The sequence below is a fragment of the Lethenteron reissneri genome, chromosome 53, assembly GCF_015708825.2.
Source record: "Lethenteron reissneri isolate LAM-NWPU_2019-01 chromosome 53, ASM1570882v1, whole genome shotgun sequence".
Taxonomy (NCBI): Eukaryota; Metazoa; Chordata; class Hyperoartia; order Petromyzontiformes; family Petromyzontidae; genus Lethenteron; species Lethenteron reissneri.
In genome coordinates this window covers 8,471,939-8,488,019 of record NC_083831.1, presented here as the reverse complement: position 1 = coordinate 8,488,019, position 16,081 = coordinate 8,471,939, and the positions used below count along the sequence as shown (strand labels likewise).

General features: G+C 48.7%; 1 protein-coding gene across 1 annotated transcript in view; it reads right to left on the bottom strand.

The window, feature by feature from the left end:
- SYMPK (symplekin scaffold protein) overlaps positions 1 to 16,081 on the bottom strand; it is a 28,445-nt gene that overhangs the window by 1,425 nt on the left and 10,939 nt on the right. Inside the window, 14 exon segments of the mRNA XM_061573548.1 lie at positions 612 to 704; positions 1,892 to 2,068; positions 3,184 to 3,371; positions 4,124 to 4,225; positions 5,021 to 5,111; positions 6,256 to 6,356; positions 7,288 to 7,396; positions 7,950 to 8,110; positions 8,845 to 8,992; positions 11,694 to 11,807; positions 12,473 to 12,554; positions 13,549 to 13,784; positions 15,135 to 15,285; positions 15,710 to 15,959. Coding sequence (XP_061429532.1) covers positions 612 to 704; positions 1,892 to 2,068; positions 3,184 to 3,371; positions 4,124 to 4,225; positions 5,021 to 5,111; positions 6,256 to 6,356; positions 7,288 to 7,396; positions 7,950 to 8,110; positions 8,845 to 8,992; positions 11,694 to 11,807; positions 12,473 to 12,554; positions 13,549 to 13,784; positions 15,135 to 15,285; positions 15,710 to 15,959 — 2,003 coding nt within the window.

Sequence of the window (16,081 nt, the reverse complement as noted above, 5' to 3'; positions counted from 1 at the left end):
GTCGTACGGCCTGCAGGAGCACAGCTTTCGCACATGCATCTTTAAACGATTCCTTCCATATTCTTGGTTCTTTCGGTAAAGTCACGTAGAAGGGAAACAATAAAATAATAAAAATATAATTCTCACGACGTTTCGACTGCAACACAAGCAATCATCATCAGGTGTGCACAAGCAATAACACCTGATGATGAAAGAACCAAGAATATAAATCCCTGCAGTCATGAAAGCTTTAAATCAAAAGATTCCTTCCATCTTTATCCCAAAATGTACCCAAAATGTGCTATCGTTGTCATGTCGTCATGCAACGAGGCATCCATCGGAAACCCGAGCGGAGAAGTACAACCCTCTGTGTTAGAGAACGGGCCCTTGGATGTGGATATCACAGAACTAATGTAATATGTAATATAATGTAATAAATGTTGAATCATGCTCAAAGCATATATAGCGCGCAGCGCCTTCGCCATCGGTCATCCTTAAAGTGATTCCCAAGTTTCCTCTACGATCAAGCTGGTAATACGTACGCAATGAAACCTTTCCTGTTCGGACAGGTTGGTACTTCAAGACAATATTCAGCCACGTTAACCGAGGCACTCACGAAGTGAACGGCTCACCTGGGCTGGTAGGATGTGCTCAGATTCCTGCTCGATCTTGATTATGGGCCCCATCTCTAGGACGGCTATCGTCGACTTGGAAATGTGGTTTTGCTGCGAGCAAAAAAAAAAAGTGACAAGAAGTTGTGCTGTTAGTGCAGTATTTAACCGCCGCGGACTGGAATTGAGATGTGAAGAGAGACGTGAACAGGTTTAAATAGAGTAAATTGTGCACGTAAAAGTGAATAAACAAAAAATTGTTGGCGATGCTGCGCTGGCAGTGGTACACACAAGCACAATTAACAACAAAAAAGCTCTAAACATTTGTCAATTACACTGCCTTAAAAATATATAGATATATATGGCTACGTACGGCACAAAAACAGTTCTAAATACATACGAGTAGAAGGGCCAAAAACAAAAATAACATGTGCTCAGAAGAAGAGCCATTGCCCGACCTGTCAACTATTGTCGAAATTAAATTTTAAGGCCACAGTGTTATGAACGAATGTTAAGAGTTTTAATTTTTACAACTTAAGCCTTTTTTGCGGTTTGATCAGCGAAGAATCGTTGACCATTGGGCGAATGAGGATTAAACCGGCGTGCACTGCCGTCTCGTTTAAATACACCTTCACGACTTTGTCGCAAGCATGTTTAATCCATAACCCGAATAATAATACGCCCGCATATATGTATGTATGTATGTTGAACTTCTTTCGCATCGTACCTAGCCAACCGTGCTAATCAAATGTGCGGGGGAAGGACAACAGACTAAGCACAAAAACACTGTTATAATGAACCATAATAGAAGTTTTTTTGGGTTAGATCGCATAAATATATAAATGTGTCGTTAAAACCCGCCACCACCCGATACAGCCAACTAATAAGGGTTGTCACGTAAACAGAACGTGGCCACAATTTGTCACTAGTACAGCACACCGGTGTGTTGGAGAGCTAAGCCACATCATTAACAATCTGAGTACAACGTTTTGCCAGTAATTATAACCAGCTTCATCAGGCGACAGCCAGGTTTGTGGAGAAGTCTGTTTCGTTCCTTCGCGCGCTTTCAGAAGCAGAAACGCATCTGAAAGCGCGCGATGCAGTGACCATCTTTATGGAAGGATGTGGTTGAATTAAGATATGAGGACAGTCGACGCGAGCCTATGGGTCTCCATGGGAGTTCCAAATAAATTTGTTTTTCAAATAAGTATAATCGAGGGCGCAACCACGTTGGACCTCTGCGTGCTGTGGTGGGGGAGTGGTAGGGGGTAGTAGGTAGGGGGTAGTAGAGGGGACCGCACCTGCTGCGGGGTGAGCGAGCGCACGTGCATGAGCAGCGGCTCTCGTATCTCGGGACACTTGTCGAAGACGACGGCGAGTTGCGCGGGCGGCAGCTGCAGCAGCACGCCAAACGACTGCGGCTTGGTTCGTTGGCAGCACTTGATGAAGCCCTCCCACACCTTGGGGTGCTTCCACACCTGGCGGACGGGGCATGCGAGAGGGAGCGGGCGGGGGGGTTAACCCGGTTTAAGTCAACGGTAGCTACTGGACGTCTGTGAAAAAGAGCTTCAATGGCTCATCGGATTCCTCCAGTGTAAATAAAGATTTGGATTCTGAGCTACGCAAAGTTACTTGACAGATGGTGAGCACAATGGCCTATGGCTTGATTCTACATTTGGTAATGGAGTGATTGCCCTACGCCTCTGCCAACTTGGACTGAGAAGAGTGTTTGACGAGTTCCTCCCCTTGGTAAATTTAGCCTGCAATGAATGATTACTGGTTCTCGCCCATAAGTACGAAAAGTCACCGAAATGAGAGAATCAAAACACTCACCGAGTCGTATAACCTTTTTTTTAAGAGGAGGTTACTGCATTGGGATGTTAGGCCAAATGGTTTAATGAGTGACATGTCAACAAAAAGCAGGAGTGCTCGAAGAAAACCCACGTACATGAGGGGGTGACATTTACCGCTGTCACCTCCTGGCCACTTCCCTCCCTGCTCCGCATGTACAACACATCTGGCAAGCGCTGCTGGTCACTCATCCAAGTACCAATGAAGTTTTTTACTGGCAAGAACCCACTGAATCCACCAGCCCACAGGGGATTATTGTGTCCGTCCGTCCATCGTGCAGGGAGTGGCTGGGTGGGGAGGGTGGGGAGGGGCTGGGTGGGGAGCGAGGGGCTGGGTGGGGAGGGGTTGGGTGGGGAGGGTGGGGCTCGGTGGGGAGGGGCTAGGTGGGGAGGGGCTAGGTGGGGAGGGTGGGGAGGGGCTGGGTGGGGGGTGGGAGGGGTGGGGAGGGGCTGGTCACCCCGTGGTGCCCTTATAAAACTCAACGTTTAACCTACTCACGCCGGCTTGTGCCCGCCCTCACAGTTGGCCATATTTGCGGAATACACCACGCTGCCGTTGACCCTGGCCATTGACCGAGCAACACAACGTTCCTACCAGCTCCCTCCGCAGGAATGTGTTTTCATCATGTAGCCGTGTTCATATTTAGTCGGACGGACTTGCATACAAACGGACGACTCCACACACGAGTTACCGAGTGCCATCCCCCTGCAAGCTAATCTCCGCAGCGAGGTGACTGGCGCACCTGCTTGATGATGAGCCTCTGCAGGATGTTCATGACGAAGGCGCCCATGCGTGGGTACATGGACAGCGACTGTATGACGGTGCGCATGAGCAACACAGGCAGAGGGTTCTGCTCCATCAGCTGCTGCATGACCACTGCCAGCACCTCGGAGCTGTAGACCCAGCGCTCCGCAAAGCACAGGCTCGTGGCTGCGCACAGCGAATGAACGAACAAGTAGAACAAATATAAATAGATTATAAAAAGTATGAAAAGTTGGGTGTCGGGTGTTGGCAAAGTGGTTAGCGCACTGCTCTATTAGCGCGGCAACCCTGTTTGATTCCCGGCCATGGCTGATACTCAACAGGCTCGATCCTCCCTAGCTTCTGAAATCTGACGAAATAAGGGGCATTTCCAAGTGATTTGGTCACCTCGTATAGCATTTCACTTATGACGAAGACTTATTTCCGTTGCAAATCACAAGACTTTTTAGTGTTGGTGAAAGAGATGCAAACAATAAAGCTGGTAGAGCGGTGCAGCGGTGGGGCGCAGTGGTTAGCGCACTGCACTACGGACCAGAGAACCTGCATTCGATTCCCCGCAACATCAGAGGTGATACCTGAACCAGCTCAGGTTTCCTCCCTCTTCACCAACCCGCACTAGACCAGCCTGGTGAAGTATGGTCAAATAAGCCTCGATAAGGCGTCATAAGGTGGACTGACGAACGGACTGTACTTTATTATTTAATAAAAGCTACGAAGGAAAACCACGTTAGCTAAATTACAGTTTCACTACAAAAACTGATTGCTGCAACAAGCAAGATGGAGGGCATCCACCAAGCCTCCACCTTTTTTTGGGGCGTCCAGTTTGCTGTCCATCCCCCGCAACTCCGATTAGCACGGGTTGGCTGAGTACGGTGGCGAAATAAGTTCAACGTACACGCGTGTACATAGAAGCGAAGTACCTTTGATGATTGACTTCATGTCGCATTTGGTGGTGTCAATGTTGTGCAGCGCCACGAGCAACTCTCCCGGTGTGAGAGGCGACATGGCCACTCCACCCTCGCCTACGCAGAGCAGCGACGATGGACGACATCAAAACACACAGTTTAACACGTAGGCTTTCGTGACCAATATCATCCATAGTAGAGTTTATTTTGGTTAGATCGCGTAAATATATAAATGTGTCTTTAAAACCCGCCACCACCTGACAGAATTGGCATGTTCTGTTTACGTGACAACCCTTACGAGTTGGCTGTGTCGGGTGGTGGCGGGTTTTAACACCACATTTATATATTTATGCGATCTAACTCAAATACACAGGGGACTGTATTGGCAGTGCAGTACAGCAAGCAACTCGCCACATTTGTCGTTAACGCAGCAGTGGAAGAGGACGGTCCACGGAAGTGGATGCCACAGAGCTACTTCTGAGATCACTTCAAGTGACCTGTGGTGCACAGAGGAGGAGGGCAGCACTTTCCCTCCCACTCTGCCACTGAGAGAAATGCTCGTCACGAAACGAGTCAAACCAATATTTTCAATCCACGGAGCTGGTATTTATCCAAATTAAGTGCAGAAGCAAATTTAATATGATGGTTTTTTATTGCAGTCACTGGTGACCATCAATTCACTACACTTGAGAACCTGGTTTAATCACAGGCCTGTATATAAATAGACATTTTAAGGCGGCATATCTTGAATGTGAGAGTCGAAAACATGAGTTGCATCCAATGATGCCAGTCAACAAATTAAGCTATAACACCACCACCACTTTGCCACGGTCGTCCATAATCCACGTCTCTCCCTTGAACGCTGTTGATCCTGGAAAGCATCGACGGCTCTGGGCACGTGCCCGGTCATACCGTGCTGGGTGCCGAGCAACCGGTTGAACACCTCCTTCACGACGATGGGGTTCAGCTTGATGAGCTTGGGCAGTGCTGCGATCACCTCTTTCTGTGGCACGGAAAATAAAAAAACATCAGAGACTCATTCGACCGTGGGAGACGGTGGGCTGGCTTGAGTAACCACTTCTCACAAGAGCCTCAACTTTCGTGATGGTTACCGGTTGTGAATTCACGCGCGGTGCGGACCGTGTAGTGGGGCAGTGCGGAAAATTATATTGTACTGTTCCTCTGTGCTCCCTTATGCACCACAGACTGATCGGTGTGCTGAAGTAATGGTTCAGAAGGCATATCGGTCACATTGTACATTATAATAATTAACTGTATTGTGGAGAATAATTAAGCAGCCAATAAGCCACTTTCCCAAATCCCTCCAGATAGTTTTTTCACCGTCACCGCTTAGTGCCAATTGGCAGTTGTTTTTGTTCTTCTTGTGTGTAGCCTAGCGGTTAGTGCGCTGCCCTACGAACCCGGCAACCCGAGTTCAATTTCCGCTGACGATCAACACCAGTGATGAACATCTGAACCATTCGTGGGCCTCCCATAGGGCAACTCGGCCTCAGATGAGTACCTAGTGATAATTGGTTTTTTACCCTTTTATCTGGCAACAAAACGGACACCTTTTTTACAAGGAGTCATGTTTGCATTGACCACAATACCTGCGGTCGGAATGCAAACAAAAAACACAACTCTGATAATGTATGCACTGTCCTTGAAATTGTTTGGTCCACACCCAAGACAGCTTTCCTTAGAGCCTAGTCTCACATGGTGTTTGACCAGATGACGCCAAAAGGCGCACAACTCAAAGACAATGCACCATCAGAGTATGAGAGCTCGGGGTTTTTCAAGGACAGTGCATACATTATCAGAGTTGTGTTTTTTGTTTGCATTCCGACCGCAGGTATTGTGGTCAATGCAAACATGACTCCTTGTAAAAAAAAAAAGGTGTCAGTTTTGTTGCCAGATAAAAGGGTAAAAAACCAATTATCATATTTTGCTACTAGTAAAGGAGGTTCCAATGGCAAGTACCTGGTGTTAGCAATTTAATGTTAGTAATTACGTATTTCTAGACAAAGGGTGTGGTGCTGGTCACCAACCCCCTCGTGTGCCGCGCCGGCCTTCATAGGTGCTCGGCTAACAGCACTTGCCCTAACAGCCTGTTAAGGCTATACGGGGGATTCTTGTCTTTGTGTCACCTTCTCGAGGCCGTTGAGCACCGGGATGAGGAAGCGAACGTCCGACACGCGCTTTTGGTAGAGGTCCCGCACGCGTTTCACCAGCTCCGGGGACGGTGGAGCTGCAATGCGCACGACCACGCGACACACGCACGCAAGGGGCGGCGGTCAATAAATCTGAGAGATGTAGAACTTGGTCTGCAGTCAATGCGTGTGCATCAGCTTTCCCGCGTGGTAAAGCTCGACGCTAATCATGTGTGGGGAATTTTAAATGCGTTTGTCAACACGGGGAAGCGTAAGACGCTATCCCCCGACCATTATGATAATTGCCATTGTTGAGTGTTCGTATACTTAAATGCTGTTGAGATATCAAGTGTTAATTCAAAGTACATGTAATTTAACGTTAGTAAGTACGCATTTATTATCTGCAGTATGCCACACTCCGCCACAGCTGGAATGAGCTCTCCTTGTTCCCTCTAATTAGTCCCGGCTGCTGGAGGATTTGCTCCGTATGGCAAGTGGCCACCGCCACGGGTCTGGAATTCTCTTTTGCCAATCGATAGCGCTGGCGATTCCCTCGCTGTTCAAAAGTTCAGGCTAAGCACCTTCCTTTTCCCCTCTGCCAATCGGGAATCAGAATCTTAGATTTAGACTGGAGGAATCCGATGAGCTATGACGTTGTTTTTCACAGATGTCCAAAGACTGTCTCTTCTAGGCATGTGCTTTGATTCGTCAATTAACATCGATTGCTGCAATCAGGATACATGCATCAAATTGCAAAGTAATGTGCAAATTAGATGCAAATATTACACTTCAGATAATGCAGAGGGCAAAACTGTAGAAAATGGAAGTGAGATAAAAACTAAAAACAAACCTTAGAAACACAAACCAAACTAGATGCAAAGAAATAAGAACAATAAATTCCTGAATCTAATCACGACCCAGAATCATGACAATTGAATTGCCGGTTGGGGTGAATGGTCACACACGGAAGTCCAATCAGTGCGAACAAGCGGATGCAACAGCACGTTCAAAATCAGTTGAACAAAATACCTTTCTCGGTAAGGATATGCAGGCTGCGCGTGACCAGCGTCTCGGCACCCTTGGGACAGCTCTCCACCAGCAGCAGCAACTCCGGTGAGTTCATGCCCATCCCACGGATCTGCAATGACCCATTACGTCATTCGCCGCTGACAGCCCTCTTTATTCCACTGCCACATCCGAGCCGGTACGGATCGTTTTTTTTTGCAGTGGATATTTGCCGAGTCGAACTGCAACTAAACCATGGCACTCTGGACTCACAAGAAGTCATGAATCAAGCTCAGGGGCCAAGCAGGGGCCAGCAGGCGATGCCAATGGCGCATGTGACGTCAGGAAGGAGTTACATCGCAGCTTACTTTAGGCCAGGGGTCGGCAATCTGCGGCGACGGAGCCGCATGCGGCTTTTGAAAGAATGCTTCGTGACTTCATTTATTACGGACCACCGTTCTCGTATTCACGTGCATTGCAGGTTCTTGATATATTGAGTTTTTTACCGAATAATAAAAAAAATGTCTCCTCTTGTTATTTTAGTTGCCGACCCCTGCTCTAGGATGCTAAAAACCGAACGGTTATGGATAGTATGTCAGCGATAGCCCGATCACTGTATGCTACCAGCCCGCTGAAAATAGGTTGATTTTAGGTAGGACATTAGAGGTGATGTGAAGGTAGCTTACGGGCTGCTCGATGATGCGCAGAATGGTGCGCTTGATGTCCGCGATGGCTTCCGTATAGACGGCGGCCAGCTCGTGGATGAGCGTGTGGTTGAGCGGCAGCAGCGACAGGTACACATAGAGGCACTGCCGGATTGAGTCATCCGTCCATGATGAAGCCACCTCTGCATTTGTGGAGACAAACATCCCTCGATATGGCATTTTCAAAGGCTCTTGAGGCAAGCACTGTTCGGGAGCACGTGGCGTACGAAAGGGTGGTATGGCAAGCACCGCACGCAACCGCATTGGTCTCCAGTGCTGAAGTTTTTACACAACGCACCAGGTAATCGTTGCCTCGGGGAGGTTCAAGACCGGTTCAGATATTCGCCACTGATTATAAGCCTGGCCGGGAATCGAGCTTAGGAGGATGGGCTTGGAGTGCTAACCGCAACAACGACCCCCCCGTAATAGCCTTAACAAGACTGTTGGGGCAAGTGCTGTTAGCGAGCGCCTGTGAGGGCCGTCATAGCACACAAGGGAGTGGGTAGCCAGCACCACGTCCAGCCGCCTTTGTCTCTCTAGTGGCGATTTGCCAACTGTTATTTGTATGCATGTTGAACTTCTTTCGCACCGTACATAGCCAACCTTGCTAGTCGGAGGGGCGGTGAAAGGACAAGAAACTAAACAAAACGCATTTCTCAAGAAATTAGTTTCCAAACTATATTTTAAAGTGCACAGCTCCAGCGGCTTCCTAATATCGGAAAAGGTGCATTCCAGATGGTATCGGGTGACGGAGGGATTTATTAACGACACAGATTTAGCCAGATCATTACGTGGCCCAACCCCAATAAACAAAAATCAACCGCGAATCAAGGGCCCGCGTGTTGTGCCGCGCGAGCTGGTGAAAGCCGACCCTTACCGGTGTCGCGGTCGTCAGCAAAGCACACGGAGGGCGGGTTGGGGTGCACCAGACACTGCAGCATGTTGAGCGCAAACGTCTCGATGCAGTTCCGCAGCTCCTCCTTCTCGTAGAGACGTTTCACGAACAGCAGCGCCTGGGAGCGCACCTGCGGACGATCGCGCACGCAGCCGAGCGGAGGTCGTTAATCCTTTGCTTGTTCCGAGACGATCGCCAGTTGCAGGGTGGGGGGGGGTCCCCTGGTCACCGCTCAAGTCTCGGAATGTGCAAGTGGGTTCAGCGTTAATGTTATTTAGAGAGGCGTAGTGCCGTTGTTTTTAAAGATGTTGTACTCACAGCAGAGAATTGTAGCGACATGACCGCACCCTACAATAGCTGGCGCCAAACTACGCCACACTCCTTGCCGCATGGCCTTGTGGGAGGCTTGGTCCCAATAAAGTGATTTTATTTTTCTTCCAGTTCAATCATATTCCAAAACTCAAAACAAGCATCGAATTATACTGCCCTGAAGAGGAAATAATGTAGAATAGACGACATCTCGGCTGCAATGACTCTGCTTCATCAGAGGGATAGCAAGGCCAGGGAGATCAAGTCAATACTCGTGGGTGACTCCAATATGACAACACGGGGCCCTCGTTCAAGTTCAATTTTGAAGAATGTTTCTAGAAGAACAGTCTCAAATTGGTACACGAACAGTACCCATTCATAGATTTTATCAAAAAATCGATCTTTTAACTTATATTCTAACTACTAATGGGTAACTCTTCGAATGCCAATTTAAGTTTAGAATTTATTCCATACAATAACCAGTCAGGTGTATGTACGTTGAACTTCTTTCGCACCGTACGTAGCCAACCGTGCTAATCGGAGGTTTGCTGAGGTGGCTCAGCGGTAGAGCGACACAATCGTTAGGTTGCGAGTCCAAATCCTTCTTGGGGGTTGGCTCAGCCCATCACCCCAACGGGATTGAGAAATTGTGCACCACTTGGTGGTCAGCCAACAGCGGTTATCCTACGAATACAGGTAGTCCTCTACTTCCGATGGAGATGCGTTACGACGACCCCATCGTAAGTCAAAATATCGTAAGTCGAAGATGGCCTAGCCTACCCAGGAGTCTTAAAGAATGGTGATAATTTAGTACAACAGAGCAATTTACAGTACCGTACTGGTATAAACTATATACTGTATGTATTTATTAATTACAATACTGTATTGCACAGTAAAATGTAAAGTAAAAAAACAAGGTAAATTCTTAGCCTACTTATATGAACGGCAATTTAATAGAAAGGCGGGAGATGCGTACATCCCGCCAGCGTCGCAACGTACAGTATCGTACCTCGTACGCTTCTGCCTGCCGCGCGAAATGTAAAATATTTAACAATTTTGTCGTATCGCTATCGCCATCGTAAGATCGAAATATCGGAAGTCGGACCGTCGTAACTCGGGGACTACCTGTAGACTTGCCCACACCGTTGGAACGAGGAATTTCCACCACTGGATCCGCCTCAATGCTCATCTGAGCAGCAAATCACTGATTTTATTGAAATGATGCTGATGTTTCCAGCATCATCATCATCGTCATCGTCTGCGACATATCTGCTGCTGACCTACAAGACACTCAATGGGTTAGCCCCGCAATATCTACAGAAAGCGATCCATCTTTATACTCTCCAACGAGGTGTCCATGAGATCTTGGGATCACCTTCTTCAAAGTGTAGTGACATGGGAGGGGAGGGGCTGCTGGGGGGCTCTGGGACCCTGGGCGGCCCAGGCACTTGGGCCCCTTGGCGCCAGGCGCTGGGTTCCCGGGCGGCCCAGGCGCTTAAGCCCCTTGGCCCCACCAACGGGGGGGGGGCTGTGTGTGCTCTGTGGGATATCTGGGGGCGCACACGGCCCCACCCCTCGTTGGGGACTAGGCATAAAAGGGGAGCTCCCTGGACGATCAGGGCCAGTTGTAGCTCAAGACCCAAGACCAGCCATCTGAGGACCCTGGGACGCTGTGAGGGCCAGTGGTGGGACTCTGGAACTCCCGGCTCTACGTCCTTGTGAGGGCGAGTTCTAGAGCGTAGCCAGAGTAGTGTATCTAGGCTGTGTACCTAGGATGTGTACCTATGCTGTAACAGAGTATCAGGACTGTTGGAGTGTTGGATTGTAATAAAGAAGTAATCTCTACAAGTGTCTCCGGAACCCGTTACAAAAGAACTGAGGTCAAGCCTCACTTCCTGGGGTGATCAGGCTGTTTGCCAGTGCAGCTGCCAAGTTGTGGAACACGTTGCCTTTGCTAATAAATATAGATAACGCTCATGAAAATTTTGATTTAAAGCTTTCGTGACTGCAGGGATTCATATTCTTGGTTCTTTCGGTAAGTCACATAGAAGGGAAACAATAAAATAATAAAAATAAAAAACAATACAATTCTCACGACGTTTCGACTGCAACACAAGCAATCATCATCAGGTGTGAAACACACAGCAAGAAAAATTTCATCAGGTGTGAAATCCACAGCAATCATCACACCTGATGATTGCTTGTGTTGCAGTCGAAACGTCGTGACAATTTAATTTTTTACATTTTTATTATTTTATTGTTTCCCTTCTACATGACTTTACCGAAAGAACCAAGAATATGTTCACGAAAGTCTTAAGTCCGTCTTTAAAAATCACCTCTTTAAAACTGGCCTTGACCCCCTAGTTCTGGCCGTTGACCCTGCAGGTTGTTTATTTCCTGCTTTCCACGCATGACGCATGGGGAATCTACGGATGAAATGCGCCTTATCGTCTACACCCAATGCATGTCGCACACTATTCACGTGTTGTACGCTGGTGGGGCGAGGTGACGCTGGCGCTTGCCTTGTCCTTGTCGTGGGAGCACAACTCAAGCAACACGTGCATGTAGAGCATCTTCTGCGACGGCCGCTTCAGCACCAGCTCCCGCAGCGTCGACATGCCCAGGTACACGCGGGTCTGCACACGGGGCACGGGTAACACACGGGGGGGTCTTCACGCTACGCGCGGGTTCGCACGATACAAAAAAACCCCAAAATCCCCCCATATAGCCTTAACAGACTGTTGGGGCAAGTGCTGTTAGCGAGTAGCACTTATGAAGGCCGGAACGGCACACGAGGGGGTGAGTGGTCAGCACCACGCCCGGCTGCCTTTGTCTCCTGAGTGGCGATGTTTACACACCGCACCAGGTACTAATTTGAGGCCGAATCAACCTAGGGGAGGCTCAGGACCGGTTCAAATAAATGTGACTGTTGTTGGCTGTGAGCGGAAATTGAACTCAGGTCAACAGGTTTGTAGAGCAGAAGGCAAACTGCTACACCAGCTCTCCCCACATAAAACACAAATACACACGGTACGCATAGCTCTGCATGCAACACAAGACAAGCACTGCCATTAAATTGATGTAAGAGATCGGTTATATCATTATAGTCTTGATTATGGTCATCATCGGCCATGAGAGGAAGGAGACGGAGGAGAGTTTGTGGAGGCGAGCAGAGCGCGTCGAAAGAAAGCTGTCGGAGAGTGTGGAGGGGAGGAGTGGAGCGTGACGGTAGGGAGAGGTGGGCAGGAGCAATATATTCACGACTCTAAAGTAAGACGATGCAGCGACGCAAAACACCCACCTCATCCTCGCAGTACCTCCTCAACACCTCGAGCGCACGTCCTGTCATCCGTGGGGCCTCCAGAACGATCCTGGAGAACAGCCTGGTGACACGTAGCACGCGGCGGCAACAACAATCGTCACGATCACCGCGAACATCAATGATTTATATCGCATCATTCATATTTTACGATGGTAGTAAGGCCTGACCATAGGGGTTGGCTGTATCCGGCCTGCGGGACCATAGGTTCCCACCCTGTCCAAGATAAGCTCAGCTTGAATGGAGCACTAAGCAGGGGCCCACTGAGATCAAATCACATGATTACGTGCTCCTGCCACGGTGGCCACAGTGGCAAGATGTTAACTACCTCGCATGGTATACAGGAGGTCGTGAGTTCGATCCCGACCCTACCAATGCCTGTATATTTCGAGCTTGCATGTTCTCCCTGTGGTCGCGTGGATCTTTCTCCGGGTCCTTCGGTTTTTCCCTCCACATTTAGAATCAACAGGCGCTTAGAGCATTTGGCTGTTATAAATTTCCACACCATAAGTCACTTCGCTGAGCTATCATTTGCAGCCGGGTCGCTTCTAAATAAAGAGCTATACAGCTCAGTAGTGCCTTACCTGGTAAAAAAACAAATAGTTTAGTCTTAGTTTAGAGAGTGATGTTAAGGTAGTGAAATTGATAATGCCCTGTGTCTTCACTTTGGGGTCACGTCTGATGTATCTGTGTTTCAATAGTTCAATGTTCATGTGCCATTCTATTGAGGGACTAATGCAGTGTGGTGTTATCTTGGTGTGGTCTGGGATTGTTTGTTGTTTCTGCTGCCTTGCTCAATCTTGATAAATTTGACTCGTATAATACATTTATTTGTGTATTTATTAATATTTAGTGACTTGCTTTACCATTTTCTCTATTTTGCACTCCTATTGTGTTTTCGTATTGTGAACAAGCGCTTTGTAGCTCATAGGATTCGCCCACTCTAAATAAAGATTCTGATGATTTCCGATGTACGTCAAGGGCAGGATTAGAGCGCGGCGTGGCGCATATCGCTGTTGATGGTGATAGCGGTGGCAGCGGTGGCAGCGATGTCGCACCCGTCCCGCTGGTCGCCCTTCTCCAGCAGGCCGCTGAGCAGCCCCGTGAGGCAGTCGTCGTAGTCGTCGAGCGCCGAGGGCTGCTCGCTCTCCAGGTAGGTGGCGTACTCTTGGAAGAGCCACGTGAAGGCGAGGTCTCCCTGGGTGCGCATGTCAGCCAGCACGCACTCCAGCAGCTGGGCCCGCATATCCCCGCCAAACCGGGCCGCCAGCCGCGCCAGCAGCTGATTGCGCACCTGCGAGTGAAACACGTGACAAAGGCACCCTCCGATTATCACGGTTGGCTACGTACGGTGGCGTAAGAAGTTCAACATGCATGTACACAAAGGCGAGCGGCCGTGTTATAATTTACAATACGTTGCCGGACGAATTTCCTCCCCACGCCGTTTCAGTCGCAGGAGGTTGATGTTTGACCATACTTGAGTTCATCCTGGTCAAATTAGAATTAAATTACACATTCAGGTTGCTCGATTTAATGCACTGTGCGCTAACCAGTGCAATGCACCACGACTCAACTCGTAGAGCTACATGGACACCAATTATCTTCTCCAAAAAAAACATTTAATAGTCCATCTTTTTTTTTCGATTTAAAGCTTTCGTGACTGGAAGGATTCATCCTCTTGGTTCTTTCGGTAAAGTGAAGTAGAAGAGAAATAATGAAATAATAAAAATAAAACATAATAAAATAATTCTCACGACGTTTTGGCCACAACGCAAGCAGCCGTCCTCAGGTGAAGAACAGGTCTGTCGGAAAGACAGCGTCTGAATGACGCTGTCTTTCCGACAGACCTGTCTGAATGACGCTGTCTTTCCGACAGACCTGTTCTTCACCTGAGGACGGCTGCTTGCGTTGTGGCCGAAACGTCGTGAGAATTATTTTATTATCTTTTATTTTTATTATTTTATTATTTCCCTTCTACGTGACTTTACCAAAAGAACCAAGAAGATGAGTCCTTCATCTATTGGATGTTGAAAATGCTACTTTTTTCAAACATTGTTCAACACTTAGTATATATTTTAAACACACGACGTAATTTGTCGATGTGTTAGTTCATAATACTCCCCCAGTGTACGTATACGATTTTGGAAAGGTTGTGTGCAATCTTGGACACGTCTCGTGATGCTAAGTTCATGTGTGCAACCACCTGTGCGCAACTGCTCCGTTTCATCGAGCTTCTTTATTACGTTGGAGATTGGGGGCTTGTTTTATACTTGTGAGAGACACGATATTAAGTAGTGCATGATGATAATGTTTGTTGCGGGGTGGGAGAGGAAGTGTGTTCACCCGAGCCACGCTTATGTGGCCGGAGTCACCAAGCGTGTGTTGGCGATTGGGGACTTGTTTTATACTTGTGAGAAACACGATATCAAGTAGTGCATGATGATAATGATGTTTGTTGCGGGCTGGAAGAGGGAGGAAGTGTGTTCACCCGAGCCACGCTTATGTGCCTGGAGCCACCATGCGTGCAGTGGTGATTGGGGACTTGTTTTATACTTGTGAGAGGCACGATATCAAGTAGTGCATGATGATAATGATGTTTGTTGCGGGCTGGTGGAGGAAGTGTGTTAACCCTCGCCACGCTTACGTGGCCGGCGCCACCGCGCATGCACGTCCTGTCCGCCTGGAGGATGCGGCCCACAGCGGCCCGCGACATGCACTCCATCTCCTCGCTCGACAGTGGCTGCAGCACGTCAGCCACGCGGAATACCTTCCTGCGTATGCCTGGGCCAGCAAGCCTGTGACAAGACAAAGAACAGACTGTTGGGGCAAGTACTGTTAGCGAGCACGAGGGGGTGGGTAGCCAACACCACGCCCAGCCACCTTTGTCTCCCCAGTGATGATGTTTACACATAGCACCAGGTACTAATTTTTTGGTTAAGTCAACCTAGGGGAGGCCCAGGACCAGTTAAGATAATCGTCATTGGTGTTCGCCGTGAAGGGAATCGAACTCGGGTCACCGAGTTCATAGCGCAGCGTGTTAACCGTTGCACTGTCGCTCCCCACAAGCCTGCGACACACACACACACCATTACTCACCTTAAAAATACTGATCTCTACATTCGTGTAGCGTCGCTTAAATTGCCTCAGCAACTCAAAGCGCATTTTCATCATCATCATCATCATGTGGTGGAAATCTGAACATTGTTATTCTGTGCTGACCGGGTCTGCGGCGCGGGGATGATGGGCTCGGGCAAGCGGCGCGGGGTCGGAGTCGCCCCCTCATCCGTCGCGGGCATGGCTCCACCGGCACCGGAGTAGGAGGTGGCCATGACGGAGATGACCTGCACCTTGCGCTTGATGAGCGAGTTCTTGGTGTTCTCCTCCTCCTCGTTCGCCTTCTTCTCTCGCTCCTTCTCTCTCTCCTTCTCTCGCTCACGCTCCTTCTCTCTCTCCTTCTCCATCTCCACGCCTGCACGACAGCGCACGCTTAGCCTAGCGCCTCTCAACCAGGGGTGCTCCAGCCATTTCCATTTCCAGCACTGGCTGTAATCCATTTGGGTTATTACTGGTAGGAATCCCCTGGTTACACCA